Genomic DNA, 17062 nt, shown 5'->3' on the forward strand with positions numbered 1-17062 from the left:
CGTCCTTGACACCTACCAAGCTCCCTAATGTATGTAATTTTATTGTTTCAATTATTTTAATTAAAATGAGCAGGAAGCTACCATCCTCCAAGTCTCATGAATATTCGTCTTGCCTCTAAGCCCCTCACAGATATTGGAAGCATTCTTAGAAAGTAAAAATATGAGTGACTGCAGGCCAGCACTTCACTTATCTTGTGGGAAATGGGAGGTTTGGGGTTTGGCCATGCTCACCGTAACAGCCATTTTGTGAGAGTGCGCACAAGATACTCTCAGATTCCTGAATGTATTTATTGGCTCCAAACAGTTGTGGACCCTCTGACCATTCCATAGTGATTCTGGTGACACACCAAGAGCTCAGTATCTTGAGAGATACGGTATCTATGCAGGAAACTTTTTATCAAATATGCGGTCTTTGGTGGAAGCAGCTTTGGCTGAGATGATGGCAACCTTGCTGTCTTCCTATTGAAGAAACCCTCAGCACTTCGACATCTCCCCGAAGAACAGATCTCAATGGTTTTCAACCATCCACAAAAGAGGTACAACCAGGACAGCAACGGAGACCGTCACCTGGGCCTGACAAGATGTTACCCATCTTGCTATCCAAAGATGATGATCTACCAACAATACCCAACCTTACTTCCCTCTAACTGGGAAAGATATTTTTCAAACAGTCAAAATAACATGCGTCCATCACATGCTTCAATGCCTCTAGGTACAAATCCCAATTTACTGAATTTATATTTCTTAATATGAATCAAGAGAAGGGACGTCTTGCAGCAGAGAGATAAGGTGGGAAGAGAAAGGCAGATGCTGGGCCTGCTGCGGCCACCCAAATGACCTCCTGTGGCTTTGAGGTTTTTCTGCAACCAACAAAACAGTTCCAAATGGCCCTTCCTTCTCAAGGGTCTGGCCAAAACCTTCACCGGAACCAAAAACCTAAGTCAACTTTCCCCAAACTGGGCCCCTCCAAATGCTTGGGACTACATTTCCCAGAATCCCTTTGACCATGCCAACTGGAACTTCTCACAGCTACAACCCTAAGCACTGTAAGGGATCAGGTGGAAGAAAGCTGGCCTGTGAGTGATCATTAATATAATAGATGGGAATCCTGCAGGATGTAGAGTCAGTGCTCAAGGATCCTTTTGAAAGCACCCACCCAAGGACAGAGAAACAGAAGTTTCCATCATGCTACTTGACCCAACCATGGATGCCCAACACGTCTGTACCCCCAGTTTTTCTGCATCCTTTACAAAGGTGGTTTCTCGGTTCTGTTGTCTTTTTGAAACCTCTAACAATATTGGATTCTGGGGACAGATTGAAGGCAGTATTAAAATATTCATTGGGCTGCTTTTTTTTTCCATGGTGGAGAAAATAACACTCAGTGAAGAATGAGAAAGGGAGGTGTTGGCTTCCATGAAAGATGTTGCTGGATGCCAGGGGCAGCTAAGAGGCTCCCAAGTCTGGGTCCAGAGTCATTTAGCAAGAACCCAGATGGGGAAGAAATCTTGCTGGGCTTTGGGCTGGCATCCTGAAGGATCTGCCCAGAGGCAGCCACTGTAAGAGGACAGCTGTGTTAAGTCGGTGGCAGCAACGAACCAGAAGGGACATCTTTTCTGATTCCATGTTTTTATGAAGAGGCAACATCTGTAACTCAAGAACGCTGCTGCCTTCTAAGAATGTTTGCTAGTTGCAAAAGGTGCCAGCTGACCCCTTTCTGAAGGAATGCAGCCCTCTGGATTCTGCATCTCTCAACAGCATTTCTGCTTGTATTCAAATCTTTTGCATTTCTGCACAAATCGCGCTCCACCGATTTCAAAAGCACAGGAAAGCAGTTTAGAACCAGAGAGCCCCAAAGGCATCTCTTTATCAAAAATAACTGAGGGCTGAGGAGAACCCCCCCTCCCGCAGCCTATGCCATAGATAATAAAATAAAATAATGAGCCTGCTACCAATTTCCTCCGAGCCACACAATCGGAAAGATTTGCCTACACTTGCATCAACTGTTCCGGTCAAGCTTTTTTTGGCATCCTGAGGAAAAGAGATGCTACACCAGGCCATTCAAAACCATCCCTAGAGCCCAAGTGGATTTATCAGGCTAGGCAACACACACACACACACACACACACACAAGGACACACAGATACAACCACACACGGAGGGATCCTCCATTAAAAAGCTTTATAAAAAAAAAAAAGGAGCTGTACCAATCAGCAGTCGGCAACTCTCCCCCATGGAAACACCGGTTTGCCTGGAGAGATGCTCAGCCTTTATGCAGCAATGCCAGAAGGGACCCACACAATTCCAGCCACCCCCACCCCCACCTCTGGCAGACTGGGGGGCGGGGGTGATGAGGGTCTGTCTAGGAGGGAGGCTCTGAGAATCAAGAGCTGTTTCCCCCCTTCCCCGTGCAAATTCTTCTGCACAAAAGCAGTGGCTCCCCCTCTCCCCCTCCCCTTGCACTTCGCCCCTGCCAGCATCTCACCCAAGTCCCCAACCTGCCCACGGAGAGAGACCCGGCCATACAGGCTTCCACTTACCCCAAGTTTCCTGCTCTTCATCTTCACATACCCTTGCTTGACGATGTCACTGAAATTGGTAGCCATGGCTCAGCCGCCAGCCTGCCTGCCAAGGGTTTGACTCTTCCACTCCTCTTTTTTTCTCCCCCCTCCAAGCTGGCTTCCTCTAGGGCAGCGTCTAGGTCAGCGCCAACCTCGCCCTGCCCTCCTCTTCGCCCGTTGTTCACCTGTTCTCAGACTTGGGCTGGCACGCCACCTCGCCTGCCCTCCAGCATTGTTCTAGTCGGAAGGGGAAGCGGCTTTTTCTGCCTGGGCGCTGAAAAATAAAAATGACAGATAGATTAGAAAGGGTGACATCTTTCTCGTGCTCGCCTGGCCCCCCCCACCCCCCACCCCTCCCCTCTCTTCCTCCCCTCCCTCCCCCCCTTTTCCATCACTCACCCCCCCCCACCCCCCCCGACTCAACCATTCAGGAGAATCGTAGGTGGCTGGTATGGGTGTGAAGGAATGGAACCGTCTGGTGTTTAACTCAGCGGGCGCTTCGGCTCTGTAATTCATAAAGAGAAGCTCCCACAGCTAGCTCCAAGAACAAAAGAGAAGAGAGGCAGCATTTCGCTTTTTCAAAGAAGAGAAGAAGACTCGCACACCTACCATTCAAGTGAGCTTCTAAAGTTGCCTTCTGTGTCCCTTATTCTATCTGACCAGGATAACTTAATAGGACCTTCTCAATTCTTTTCCTCGCTCTGCAACAACACAAAGCAGGACTTAAGAAGCGGAGCCTCCGAAGAAGACACCGGTTCCAAGGAGCAAAGCTTTAGAAGACTTTATTGAATTCCTCCTGTGGCTTCCCCAGCTCCTCTCTCTTTCTCTCGCCTGCTGGATCGCCACCTTGCAAACAACGTTGGAGAAACCCAGATGGTTTTGCATCAAAGTGAGACACCTGCCAATAGACGAGGGAGGGAGTCGTGGCTCCTTGACGAACGGAGGAGAGCTTATATGCCTACTAATTTGACTTGGCTGGTTAATTAAATCCCAAGAGCCGACATGCGCAGGAGGCTACACGTACTATGAGTTTCCTCATGTTGACATCCCTGCCTAATTACCTGGTTTGGCCACTCCAGTTTGATTATCCTGGACTTTTTTTTAAAATCGCAGTCGGCACAAATAAAGATAATGCAGACGGGTCAAATGTTAAAAGACCATTTTTGCTGCTGGATGCAATAAATGTACTGCAGGGGAGGGAATATATCCCCCGCCCTCCATTGGTACATGAAACAAATGAAAGCATGCATCTTTTTATTGAGCCTGTCCTAAATGGAGGCTTACAGGCTGCTGGATGCCCACTTAAGTCCTGTTTTGGCTAACCTGATGCAGCTGCCATGTCCAGAGGGACTTACTGGTGCGGCTCAAACTGCTTTTCTCTGCCCTATACCAGGCAGTGTATGATTGTATCCACCCAACCTCCAGCATTTAAAAATAAGTAGCAAAAATGCAGAGCTTGCATGTAAAATGAGCACAGGTTGTTTGTTGTTAATACTTCCTGGCGCTTTAGTCTGTTTTTGTTCCATTTGGAGAACATCCTCCAAAACGTTTGTAGGCACCTCTGTTCTTAACGGCCAAGGCCAGGGATGGAGGGGGGGAGGGGGGTCATTCCTGCTGACCATAATATCTTCCCACCATATCTCTGACCTGGCAATGGAGGGACTGGGCTGGGTTGCAATGCCAGCCTCCCCACCGCCTCACAATCTGTAATTTCATTTCCCAAACTCCAGCAGGGCCTGCCTTTTGATTCACAACCGTTTCCTGGCTCCGTTTCCTCTTATCTTTTTTTTTTTTTGCTACTAAGAATAATCTCCAGCTGTACAGGTAGTCCTCGACATACGACTACGACTGAGCCCAAAATTTAGGTTGCTAAGGGAGACACTGGTTAAGGGAGTTTTGCCACATGTTACAACCTTCCCTGCCACCGTTGTTAAGTGAATCACTGCAGCTCTTAATTTAGTAGCATTGTTGTTAAGCGAAACTGTGTTCCCCGTCGACGTTCCTTGCAAAACAAGATCACATGACCCCGAGATACCACAACCGTCATAAATGTGAATCAGTTGCCAGGCCTCTGAATGTAAATAGGGGGCTCGGAGATGCTGCAACGGTCATAAGTGTAAAAAATGATCCTAAGTCCTCTTTTTTCAGTGCCGGTCCAACTTCAAACAGTCACTAAATGAACTGTTGTAAATCAGGCACTACCTGTACTGACTTTTTTTAAAAAAATATTTTTTTAAAAATTGATTTTCTATTAAATACATTTCTTAATGCTCAAGAAACATCATGTTGTCTGGGTATTTAGTTTGCTTGACAACGCAGATCACTTTCTTAATCTCCACTCCTTTTTTCCAACCACTGGTAAAATAGATTCCATGTTTGATAATATTCTATGTCTTCTTTCTGTTTAATTTTCAATGTTAATCTATCCATTTCTGCACAATCTCGCATCTTCCTGACTGCCTCTTCATATCACAGTCTATCTTCATTTTTCCAGTATTGTGCACAACAATACAAGAGCAAAACTTAATGTTAACCGCTTCAATCTTGATTGCAGAAAATATGACTTCAGTAACAGAGTTGTTAACGCTTGGAACACAATACCTGACTCTGTGGTCTCTTTTCAAAGTCCCCAAAGGGTCTCTGGTGGCTCAACAGACTAATGCAGTCTGTTATTAACAGCAGCTGCTTGCAATTACTGCAGGTTCAAGTCCCACCAGGCCCAAGGTTGACTCAGCCTTCCATCCTTTATAAGGTAGGTAAAATGAGGACCCAGATTGTTGGGGGCAATAAGTTGACTTTGTATATAATATACAAATGGATGAAGACTTGCTAACATAGTGTAAGCCGCCCTGAGTCTTCGGAGAAGGGCGGGATATAAATGCAAAAAAACAAACAAAAAACAACAACACCAAAAACTGTCTACTATTGACCTCACCCCATTCCTAAGAGGTCTTTAAGGGGTGTGCATAAGAGCACAAACCTGCCTACCGTTCCTGTCCTACTTCTTTCCTTTCATTATATACAATTCATACAGTTATTACATGCTTATACTCATATATATGCTTATATGTTGTATAGTTACTTCATGCTTATGCTTATGTATGCTGTTATGACAAATAAAATAAAATAAATAAATAAAAATAAATAAATAAATAGCTCTACTGACTTCTTAGGGGGTGGGACTGGGCTGGGTTGCAATGCCAGCCTCCCCACTGTCCCACAATCCATAATATTTCCCAAACTCCAGCAGGGCCTGCCTTTTCAGCCACAACCGTTTCCTGGCTCCTCTTATCTCCTTTTTTCTGCTACTAAAAATAAACTCCAGTTGTAAATTTGACATGAAAGGAAGAAAGGATGATTCCGGCTTGGCCCCGCCTGAGCTGCAGCTGAGTCGGCAGCTAAGCCTGCCACGACTAGCTGCCCCCCCCCGGGGATAGGAAGCACCCGTCACCCTCCCCTCCCCACCTTGCTGTGTCTGCACCCCCTCCGTGTGCCACACTAACCCACTGATGTCAGCGAAAGCATTGCAAAAGGAAGCCCTTGCGCAAGGCATCCCATAGTAGCTGCTTTGCATTGTTAAGCTCTGGGATGTTTGTCTGAACGTTACTGCTGACTCTTGACCGGCCGCATCCTGAAGGCTGGCTAGTGGGCAGACCTGGGAGATTAAATGTGTTCCTCCCACAACTGGCATCATGTTCTTTGCATAACAGCACTCTTCATGCCTTCCCAGCTGTTGAGACCATGGGTGTTTTGTTTTTTTTTAGAATTTAGGATAGAATGAGCTGGAAGGGACCTTGGAGACCTCTAGTCAAGCCATCAGCTCGAGCAGGAGATCCTACATGTATATCGTTTCAGACAAGTGACTGTCCAGTCTCTTCTTAAAAACCTCCAGTCATGGAGCACCCACAATGAAGGCAACTTCCGTTCCACTGGTGAATTGTCCTCACTGTTAGGAAGTTTCTCCTTAATTTCAGGTTGCTTCTCTCATGGAGTTGAGTGGAATGGAATGGAATAGAAGCTGGAAGGGACCTGTTGTTTCAAATGGAGGGAAATACTTAGATTAATTTTTTTTCAACTTCACCTTTATGAAGGAAAGTTACTGCTGACATACAGGTAATCTTAATCTTCAACTTCCAACAACACTTAGACCCAGACTTTCTGTGGCTAAGCAAGCGGATGGTTAAGCGAATTGAGCCTGATTTTATGACCTTTTTGGCCATAATGAATCACTGCAATTGTTAAGTGAACCATGCAGTTGCTAAGTGAATCTAGCTTCCTCCATTGACTTTGCTTATTGGAAACTGGCTGGGAAGGTCGCAAATATGGGTCACACGACCCGGGACGCTGCAACCATTGGAAATCAAAGCACCTGAGCTTTGATCATGTGACTGGGGGATGCAGCAACAATCATAATTGTGAGGACAAACCACATTTTTCAGTGCTTTGAGGGATCACTAAATGAATGGTTAAAGTCGAGGTCGAAAGAGAATCTCTTATGAATGAAGGCGAATATACGTAACCCAGGATAATGTTGCAGGATCCAATCTGGGTTGGTCACCAGGACCAGACATTTTGTCTTCTGAGCTGTTGAACTGATGTTGGAACTTTCCTCTACCAGAATGTGTGCTTTGCTTTCTTTCTTCTTCCTCTTCTTCTTATGACCCCATAATCCCCTAGAAAGTGGAGCCTGGCCAACTGAATGGAGTTAGCAGAGTGTTGTAATGGCTGGATGCCCTTCCTGTCACCAACGTGGAGCTTTGTTCAGCAGATAAATTCTCAGTGTGCCCAGAGAGAGAAATATCTGCCTCTACCTAGGATCGAACTCACAGCCTCCTGATTGTGAGGTGAGAGCTCCACCTCTAGGCCACCACACCACTCCAATGTGTGCTTTGCTATATTATGCATAAAATAGCTCAAAGCACACGTTCTGGTAGAGGGAAGTTCCCTAAGGATGGGCTCCAGCACAAATCCAATAGCTGAGAAGACTTATACCTCCGATCCCAGTGACTGACCCAGACTGGATCCTGAAGAATCTGTTACATTCAGGGCTGAGTGTCCAGTGCCGGCTTTCACTGGGTCAATCTTGACTTTTCCAGCCGACAAAGCGGGATGCACAGAAAAGGAGAGGGAAAGCAAGCAGGGCTGAAGAAAAAGGAGATTAAAATCAGAATCCCTGAGTGGAAAATGATGGAAATTATGAAACAGTGAAGTTTATTCCATGGAGAAGAGCTTTCACAGCAACCCCGGTCTCCAGGGTGATGCTTGAACTCCCTCCCCGCCCAGACAATTTCTTCACTTCGCCCCTGAGAATGCTCCCAATCAGTGTCAACATCTTTTATTCACACTAAGCTTCCTTGCCCTGGGAAGGCACACCAAAATGTGAGAAAGATTTGCAACATTGCCTGGCAATTCTTCACACCTCGCACTTAAGTCACACAAACGCTCAGCATCATATGGCGGCATCAACCCTCCACAGTTAGCGCTTCAAATATGTAGAATGAAATAGAAATTCATGCTGGAGACTTTACAACAGGAGTGTCAAACTTGATTTCATTGAGGGCTGCATCAGGGTTGTGTTTGGCTTCATGGCAGCTGGGGTGGGCATGCCCAGGGTGGGCGTGGCCAGTTCAATGTCACTCATCTTGGAGGCGCCTGTGGCGGCCCGAGTGCTCTGCCAGAGAAAATGGGCTCCCAAGCTCCATTTTCAGCTGCGATGGCCTCCTTTAACCCTCTGCCAGCAAAAATGGAGCTCGGGAGGGTCTTCTGCAGCCCTCACAAGCTCCGTTTTTGCTGGCAGAAGCACCACGGGCCAGGCCTTTGCTGTTTCCAGGGTGGCCCTGTGGGCCAGATCTAAGCACCCTATGGGCTGGATCTGGTCTGTGGGCCTTGAATTTGACACCCATGCTCTACAATGTCAAGAGAAAAGATGCAAGTTTCTACATACAAAAATGGAGTCTAGGACAATTCGCCACGGCCAACTCACCACAACTAACTTGCTACTGCCAACTCATCATAGGACAAGAATTGAATTGTTCAATTTTCCCGCGGTGAGTTGGCCATGACAAGTTGGCCATTGTGACAGTAATGATCCAAGAAGTTAAAATGATCTCTCTTTTTCAAGAAACAATTGCTTTAAATCTGTGCAGAAAAAGATCAGATGATTGTCGCTGTTCATGATTTGCAGCAAAAAACTCTGTATGCTGAATTACAAACAAATTGTTGGCTTGGTGTCTGAATTTTGATCATGTGACCATGGGGATGCTGCAATGGTCATAAGTATGAAACCCAGTCATAAGTCACTTTTTCCAATGCCGCTGTAACTTTGAACAATCACTAAACGGATGATTGTAAGCCGGGGACTACTTGTATTTATAGTTATTCAAATAGCTGCTTTAGTCTGGCAAGATTCCATCTTTAGGCATATAACAGACGCGGCCAACAGGATACTACAAGTGTCAAAAATGTTCGTCACTTTTTTTTCAGTGCCATTGTAATTTCAAACAGTCACTAAATGATTGATCGCAAATCAAGGACTACCTGTAGTCTGCTTTTGATTCTACACCCCACCCAAAAACTCTAATTTCTTTCCCCAATCTCTATCTACTCATTGCCAATTGATTCTATTCAATCGCTTTGGTCTTAAAAATATATTTCAGGAAAGCTTTCCTAACAATAGTTTGTGCGCAGTTCTTTCAAATGAAAACCCAAATGATAAAAGTTAAAGTTGTAAAGCGGAGGCATGTCAGGGACAGCCCAAGTACAGGTAGTCCTTAACTTATGACCTCAACTGAGCCCAAGGTTTCTGTTGCTAAATGAGACATTTGAGTTTTGACCACTTTACAACCTTTCTTGCCAGAGTTAAGTGAATCACTGCAGTTGATAAGGCATAACCCACGAAATTGCTCCATTGGTGAATGTGACTGATGACTCGCCCTGGAAGTCAAACAGGGTCAAGTCTGGGCCATAAATTCCATGGGGTCAGAGCTGGCTTGCTGTCAGGGTTCCAAGGATACCCTAATTAAACCATGAGCCTCGAGCCAAGCTTCAAAAGAAATCCAGTTATTTATTAGGAGCTTCACTTTGGCAGATTCCAAGAGAAGCCAACTCTGACCCTATGTAAATTACAGCCCGACTTGACCCTGTTTCCCCCCTCCCCCCAGGGCATATCATCAGTCACATTCACCAATGGAGCAATTTGCAGGTTGTAAAAATCACTCCCCTCCGGCCGCTGTGGGTAACCCTGGGAGATAGTCTTGAGAGATATGTCTGGAATGTGCTTTTGTTTTTGGCTGCCATGCTGCTTCGCCGTTTTCCCATCGCTCTTGCCTATGACAACTCAAGAGCAGGCCAGGGATGCTTTGTGAGTTGACATTAGTGACACAGTTGTTAAGTGAATCTGGCTTTGCTTGTCAGAAGGTCACAAAATATGAGCACATGATCCCCAGACGCTGCAACCATCATAAATAGGAGTCGGTTGCCAATCATCTGTATATTGATCACATGACTGTGGGGATGCTGCAGTGTGGGAAATGGTCACAACTTTGAACAGTCATTAAGCAAATTGTTGTAAGTCAAGGACTACATGTACAGTCACGGCAAGGAGAAGGTATGACTTACAAAAGGCTGGATGAATTGGGGGATTTCGGTGGATGCCAAAACCTTTCTGGACTCAGCGCTTGCCATCGCCAAGCAAGGGAGAGGATGTCGAACACAGCACTTCCAAGTCCTAATCCTCACTTACAAGATTGCCAGAGGAAAAGTAAGAAAATCTCCAATAAAAAGCAAAAATTTGCAGACTAAATCAGGAAGGAATGAAGGCAGGTTGGTCTCATACAGATAGCAATTTAACAGGTCCATTTGGTGTTCATGACAGTCCCACAAGGAGATCACACACATATTTGACAAGTGCTGATAGCATTAAATGGTCCAGGTGGTTCCTGATGACCCTGATTGGCTGTCTAAGGGCTGGTAAAACCAGTTTTTCTACCTAGGAAAGTAGGAATCTGAACAGAAGCTTCTGTATGCCCTGCAATCAGCTGATATTTGCTCGCTTTCTCTCCAATTAAAAAAAAAAGATTCAATTAACTTGGCAAAACCTCCAAAGCATTAAATCAGAGAATCAGTGTAGGAGGGAAAGTTTTAGATCATTTCATCTAACCTCCCATCTGTGCAGGAATCTCCTACTATAGAAATTGCTATCTGACAAAACATAGTTTTAAACAGACTCTGTTTAAACAGTTTCTGTTTAAAACAACTTAAAGGAAGATAAGCCACCAGGTTCCACGTAAGTCTGTCCCATTTTATTCTTCTTGTTGTCCCACCAATGTTTGAACCAGAGGTTTCCAAATTTGGCAACTTTAAGACTTGTGGAGTTCAACTCCCAACATGGCTGGGTGAGGAATTCTGGAAGTTGAAATCCACAAGTCTTAAAGTTGCCAAGTTTGGAGAGTCCATTGTTTCTGGTCTTGTCTTCTGGAACTGTGTCAAATAGTTGTGGCTGGTCTTCTCCATGCCAGTCCTTCAGCCAAACCTGAACAACTACTACATCTCCCCACATTCTTCTCTTATTTCTGAGCTGCCCTTCTCTGGACATGTTCTTATTTGTTAGGCCTTGTTAACACACAATCCCAAAACCAGCTACAATATTCTAGAGGTGGTCTGCTCAATCAGAAGAGAGAGTTAGTTCTTGACTTATAACCATTCATTTAGTGATCTCAGTACTGGACCACAGTAAGAAAAATGTGTCCAGTTCTGGTCACCATGACACACACACACAAAATGCTTAGGCCCTGGAAAGAGGACAGAAAAGAGCAACAAAGATGATTAGTGATCTGGAGATTAAACCACATGATGAACATCTGAGAGAACTGGGTATGTCTAGTTTAATGAAAAGAAGGAGTAGCAGTCTTTCAATATTTGAGGGGCTGATACAAGAAGAGGGAGTCAATCTATTCTCCGAAGCATCTTTAAGGCAGGACAAGAAGTAACAGGTGGAAGATCATTAAAGAGAGATGCAACCAAAAAGTAAGGAGAAATTTTCTGGTGGTGAGATCGTTTAATCAGTGGAACCACTGACTTCCAGAAGTTGTGGGGATGCCATTATTGGAGGTTTTCAAGAAGCGATTGGACAGCCATTTGTCCAGAATAGTACACACGCTCTTGCCATGGGCAGCGGGGGTTGGATTAAATAACCTCCAAGGTCCTGTAATTCTGTATTATGTATTCAGTTTCTCTGATCACAAATAGACAAGGAACCAGTAGTGTGAGAAAATTGCTAAGAAGGTAAATTTGGGGCTGTACAAGGAATGAAGATTCTAAATCATGGAAAATAATCATTCCACTAATTCTCCATTGATTAGATCCCACCATGAATACCAGTGGGAGGCATCACATACGGTAACAACCGGTGTGCCATCCACACATGCATGTGGCATCACAAAACATGGCAATTCACGCACAAGCACCTTTGCGTGCGTGCGGCATAAAAAACACAGCGATGTAGGAAGGGATTGCATCTGGGTGGCACCTGCAGGTAGCAAGTATTGGTTTGCCCGAACCAGTCTGAACCGGCAGCAGCCCACCATTGATGAGTACCCACTTAGAGCTCCAGGTTTTAATCAGTATTTAGACAGATTAAAATGAGGAATGAAGATGTCCAGGGATGAAAAACAAAGCTCCTTACGTGGAGAAACTGAACTGGGTGTGGTGAAAAGACAGTGGGAGCATTCGTAGCTCAAGGTCAGGATCTGTTTTCTATTGTCCCAGAATTCAGGACGTGGAAGAATGGATCTCAGTTACAGGAACTGAATCTTAAGAAAAACATCCTAACAGGAAGAGCAGCTCCTGAGTGAAACCAGGGCGATGAGGCCTCTTCTTCTTTCCTGTCGAAGCAGAGACTAAACAGCCACCTGTGGAGGATGCTCTAATTGGGATTTTGGCACCAAGTAAAAGGGTGGCCCCTGGGGCCTTCCACGTCAAGATTCTCTGGGCCATGTCATAACTGTCTCCATCCATCTGGGCTGATCAGATGACAGGAAAACCCTGAAGAGGAAGGGGCTGCAGATATTGTTCTTCAGAGGGTGAACGGAAAAGGATTCCAGAACAATGTTGCTGAACTCTCTCTCTCTCTCTCTCTCTAGGAATCCTTGCAAAAAGATATATATGGCCAAGGTCCACACCGTGGCTAAGACACTTGTGATTGAAAACCTGCCCTGAAGGGGAAGGGGGAAGAGGGGAGGAGGAGGAGGAAGAAGAAGAGAAAATGGGGAAAGGAGGAGGGGGGAAGAAGGAAGAGAAGGAGGAGGAGGATGGGAAGGAGAAGGAGGAGGCGGGGAAAGGAGGAAGAGGAGGAAAAGGAGAAGAAGGAGGAGGAAGAGGAGAAGGAAAAAGAGATGGGGAAGGAGAGAGGAGGAGGAGGAGGAGATGGGGAAGGAGGAGGGGAAGGAGAAGGAGATGGGGAAGGAGTAGGAGTAGGCAGGGAAAGGAGGAAGAGGAGGAGAAGGAGAAGAAGGAGGAGGGAGGAAGGAGAAGGGGAGGAGAAGGAGAAGAGAAGGAAAGGGAAGGAGGGGAAGCAGGAAGAAGAAAGATTTTGCAATAGGGCCCTCAAGGGCTCTAGCAGTTGTCTAATGGTGCCCGCATTTGAGGTCAACCTGGTGGATGCAGAAGCTTCTTTGAAGCACAAATGGGGATGGGTCCAAGAGTTTTTCCACTTTAGTAACTTAAAGATGCGTGGAATTCAACTCCCAGAATTGCCCCTCCAGCCTTGCAGAATTCTGGGTGGTGGTGGTAGGGTTGAAGTCCATTGCTTTTTAAGTTGCCAAGCTTGAGAAACGCTGCTTTATTGTTGAGAAGACCATGGGACCCACCCATCGATTAGCAAGTTGGCTGAACCAGGCCATCGCTTGAAGTCAAAATTGGATTTCTTTCGGCACAGTGTATCGGTCACACCTTGAGTCGCTTCATTTGCCAGGGTCCTAGCAAGGGTTGCAACATTTCTCACTTTGAAGTCCACAACCTTGCTTGCTTGCATCCATGGCTCCTGGCTGTCTCATGCCCACCCTCTGTCCCTCTTTTCTCCCCACAAAGCAAATGGTTTCAGAATCGGGGAGCCATCCTCTCCCTCTGCCTCTGCTCTCCCTCCTGGATGAGTCACATCCACAGCCCAGCCCAGCTGGAGCCTTGCTGCGCCCAGAAAGTTGCAGAGTCTCCCAACAGAACAGTTCAGGCAGGATGCAGAAGGTGGTTTATGTATTATAATTACAGATAATCCACAACTTACAAGCGTTTGTTTAGTGACCGTTCGAAGTTACAACGGCACTGAAAAAAGTGACTTATGATGGATTTTCATACTTAGAACCACAGCAGCATCCCCAGGGTCATGTCATCAAATTTTGGGTCCTTGGCAACTCGAGATCATGTGACCACCATTTGTAACCTTCCCGATTGGCTTCCGAAAATTGAAGTCATGGGGCAAGACAGATTCACTTAGAGACTGCATGATTCACTAAACAACTGTGGCAAAAAGGCCACAAAATGGTGCAAACCTCAACTTAACTGTCTTGCTTGGCAGCAGAATTTTTGTGCTTAATTGTGGTCGTAAGTCAAAGACTCCCTGAATTTATGCCTTTACTGCAGCATGTATGCCCCTCCCCTATTTAACAAACTGAGCAGCCACAGCCTTCTTCTCAGATGACATTTCAACATCCAAGCCTTCTGGTTTGGGATCTCCTCATGGTGTCCCATCCATGCCTCCAAGTCCAACTCCAGTTAGCTTCCTCTTAGTTTAACCAAGTTCAGTTAATGCTCTATCAGGAAGCAGGATGCTCACAAACATATCCCAAAGCTCTCTTCTGTATCCAGCTGAAAAACAGTATTGTATTGGTATTGTATGTTCGATCCTAACCGGCTCAATATTGACTCAGCCTTTCATCCTTCTGAGGTGGGTAAAATGAGGACTCAGATTGTTGGGGGCAGTTTACAGTTGACTCTGTAAACTGCTTAGAAAGGGCTTTAAAGCACTATGAAGCAGCATATAAATCTAAGTGCTATTGCTATCTAGCTCTATATCTGTCTGTTTATTATATCTATCCATCCATCCATCCATCCATCCATCCATCCATCCATCCATCCATCCATCCATCCATCCATCATCTCTAAATCTATCTTAAGCCATGGTGGTGTACCGGTTAAGAATGCAATATTGCAGGCTAAACTCTGCCCACTGCCAGGAGTTCAATCCTCACCAGTTCACGGTGGACTCAGCCTTTCATCTTTCTGAGGTGGGTAAAATGAAGACTCAGATTGTTAAGGCAAGATGCCGATTCTGTAAACTGCTATAAACGGGCTGTAAAGCACTGTAAAGCAGTATATAAGTCTAAGTACTATTGCTATTGACTCAACCTTCCATCCTTCCGAGGTGGGTAAAATGAGGACCCAGACAGTTGGGGACAAGAGGCTGACTCTGTAAACCGCTTAGCGAGAGCTGGGAAGCACTGTGAAATGGAATATAAGTCTAAGTGGTATTACTATTTTCCTTCCTTCCTTCCTTCCTTCCTTCCTTCCTTCCTTCCTTCCTTCCTTCCATCCATCCATCCATCCATCCATCCATCATTTGCGTGGTTAGAATGCAGTATTGCAGACTGACTCTGCCCACTGTCAGAAGTTTAATTCTCACCAGGCTCAAGGTTGACTCATCTTTCCATCCTTCCAAAGTGGATAAAATGAGGACCCAGATTGTTGGGGGCATTAAGTTGACTCTGTAAACCGCTTAGAGAGGGCTGGGAAGCACTGTAAAGTAGTATATATGTCTAAGTGCTATTATGCTGCAAATTGATCAGAACCACACCTTACACAAGCCTTGGAGAAACGAACCGAGATGTCCAAAGGATGTTTGTGCCTTGCACAATTTTATTCCTCCGGTGTTTCTGTTCTTGATGTTTGCATTGTGGCTGCCGTTGTTCGGGTGAATCGGTCCGAACTGGCTGAATACCACCTCTGCTTGGAGGTCTTCAAGTTGAGAGGCCTCCAACATTTTGGGCACCAGGGACCGGTTCCATGGTCTACAGTCACATGATCAGCAAGCAGAGGAGAAGCCTAACAATTGCATGATTCACTTAACAGCTGCAGTGATTTGTTTAACAACCAGGGCAAAAACGGTCATAAAATCGGGCATGACTCACTTAACAACAACCTTCTTAGTGATGGAAATTCTGCTCCCAAGTGGTTATAAGTTCAGCACCACCTGTAAATCAGTGTTTCTTAACCACAACAACCAATGAATCAGGAGAGAGCTGGAAGGGACCTTGGAGGTCTTCTAGTCCAACTCCCTACTCAAGCAGGAAACCCTCGACCAATGCAGGTGAACCTTTTACTCACCGAGGGCCAAACAGGTACGTGCTTCGCTTACGCGGCTCCCCGTGTGCTGCGCGTACAACCACACCATCTGCACATGCACACGGCCTGCACACAGCTCCCCCGTGCCCTGCGCATGCAACCACACCATCTGAGCATGTGTATGCAATGCACGTTGCGTGAATGCGCAAACGCCTACATGCACAGGAGAGCTCTAAAGACCAGCTGGGTCTCTGGAATTGTGTGCATGCACACCAGAGGCCAGAACACCAACTGGGGCGTGTGCGCTTGCGCAGCTGCAGGTGAGCTGGGCAACAGCTCGCATGTCCAGAAAGATGGCTCTTTGTGCCACCTCGGGCAGGTGTGCCATAGGTTCGCCATCACAGCCCTATACCATTCCAGACAAAGCTTCTGGAGCTACCCGGAATGCTTTGTCCTGTCCCGAGATTTGTGCTTGTTTTCCCAAAGGACCAGGGACTGAGCACTGAAAACTTGCTTTCTCCCAATCTGACTGGCCAGCAGGACAGGCGTCTTGCGGTGGGCTACGGTGCGTATTCCAGAGGAAAACAGAGACTTCTCATTACAGGTAGTCCTCAACTTACAATGGTTCATTTAGTGACTGTTTCAAATTGTGCTCGTAAGTCAAGGACTACCCTGTAACTAAGGATGTTTTAGGTCTGATATGTATTCTACCATTGTATTTCATTCTCCCATGTTCTATGGTTTTTATTCTTTGAAAAAAATGCTTAATGAAAAAAAAAAGAATGTAACACGGGGGATATTTGCAAAGATGAAGTAAAAAAAAAAATCAGGATAGTACACGTGTCCGAGCAACTGAATCCATCCCCCTGTTTTATGTGGGTCACACAATAGGCAGGACTTCCCTTGCACACTTTTTTGACTGCACATCCCTGCCTCTTGCAAATAAATTAAAAAATAAAATAAAATTGGAAAATCTGGAGGTGATTCACACTAAATTAAAGAAGAATTTATAGCCCAGCCCAACGGTTGATGAATTATGATCATGGTGATTTAGATTTATTAGAGCTGTCTGCTGCATAAGACATCTTGGTGAAATTGCAATGGTTTTTTTCTTCCCTTTTCCTACTGAATTTTGACGGTGAGAATTGCAATAAAGCTTTAACAAAAGACTT

At 45.6% G+C, this 17062-nt stretch overlaps 1 protein-coding gene across 4 annotated transcripts in view; it reads right to left on the minus strand.

Moving 5' to 3' along the window:
- DOK4 (docking protein 4) overlaps positions 1–17062 on the minus strand; it is an 84599-nt gene that overhangs the window by 50526 nt on the left and 17011 nt on the right. For 3 of the 4 annotated variants that reach the window (XM_058155239.1, XM_058155236.1, XM_058155237.1), the window contains exon 2: positions 2538–2832. In XM_058155239.1, the coding sequence (XP_058011222.1) occupies positions 2538–2603 (66 nt within the window). In that variant the 5' untranslated portion in view covers positions 2604–2832. Of the gene's footprint in view, positions 1–2537; positions 2833–3167; positions 3260–17062 lie in introns of all 4 variants that reach the window. The other variant, XM_058155238.1, reaches the window with a different exon arrangement.

This window comes from Ahaetulla prasina, chromosome 12, assembly GCF_028640845.1.
Source record: "Ahaetulla prasina isolate Xishuangbanna chromosome 12, ASM2864084v1, whole genome shotgun sequence".
Lineage (NCBI taxonomy): Eukaryota > Metazoa > Chordata > Lepidosauria > Squamata > Colubridae > Ahaetulla > Ahaetulla prasina.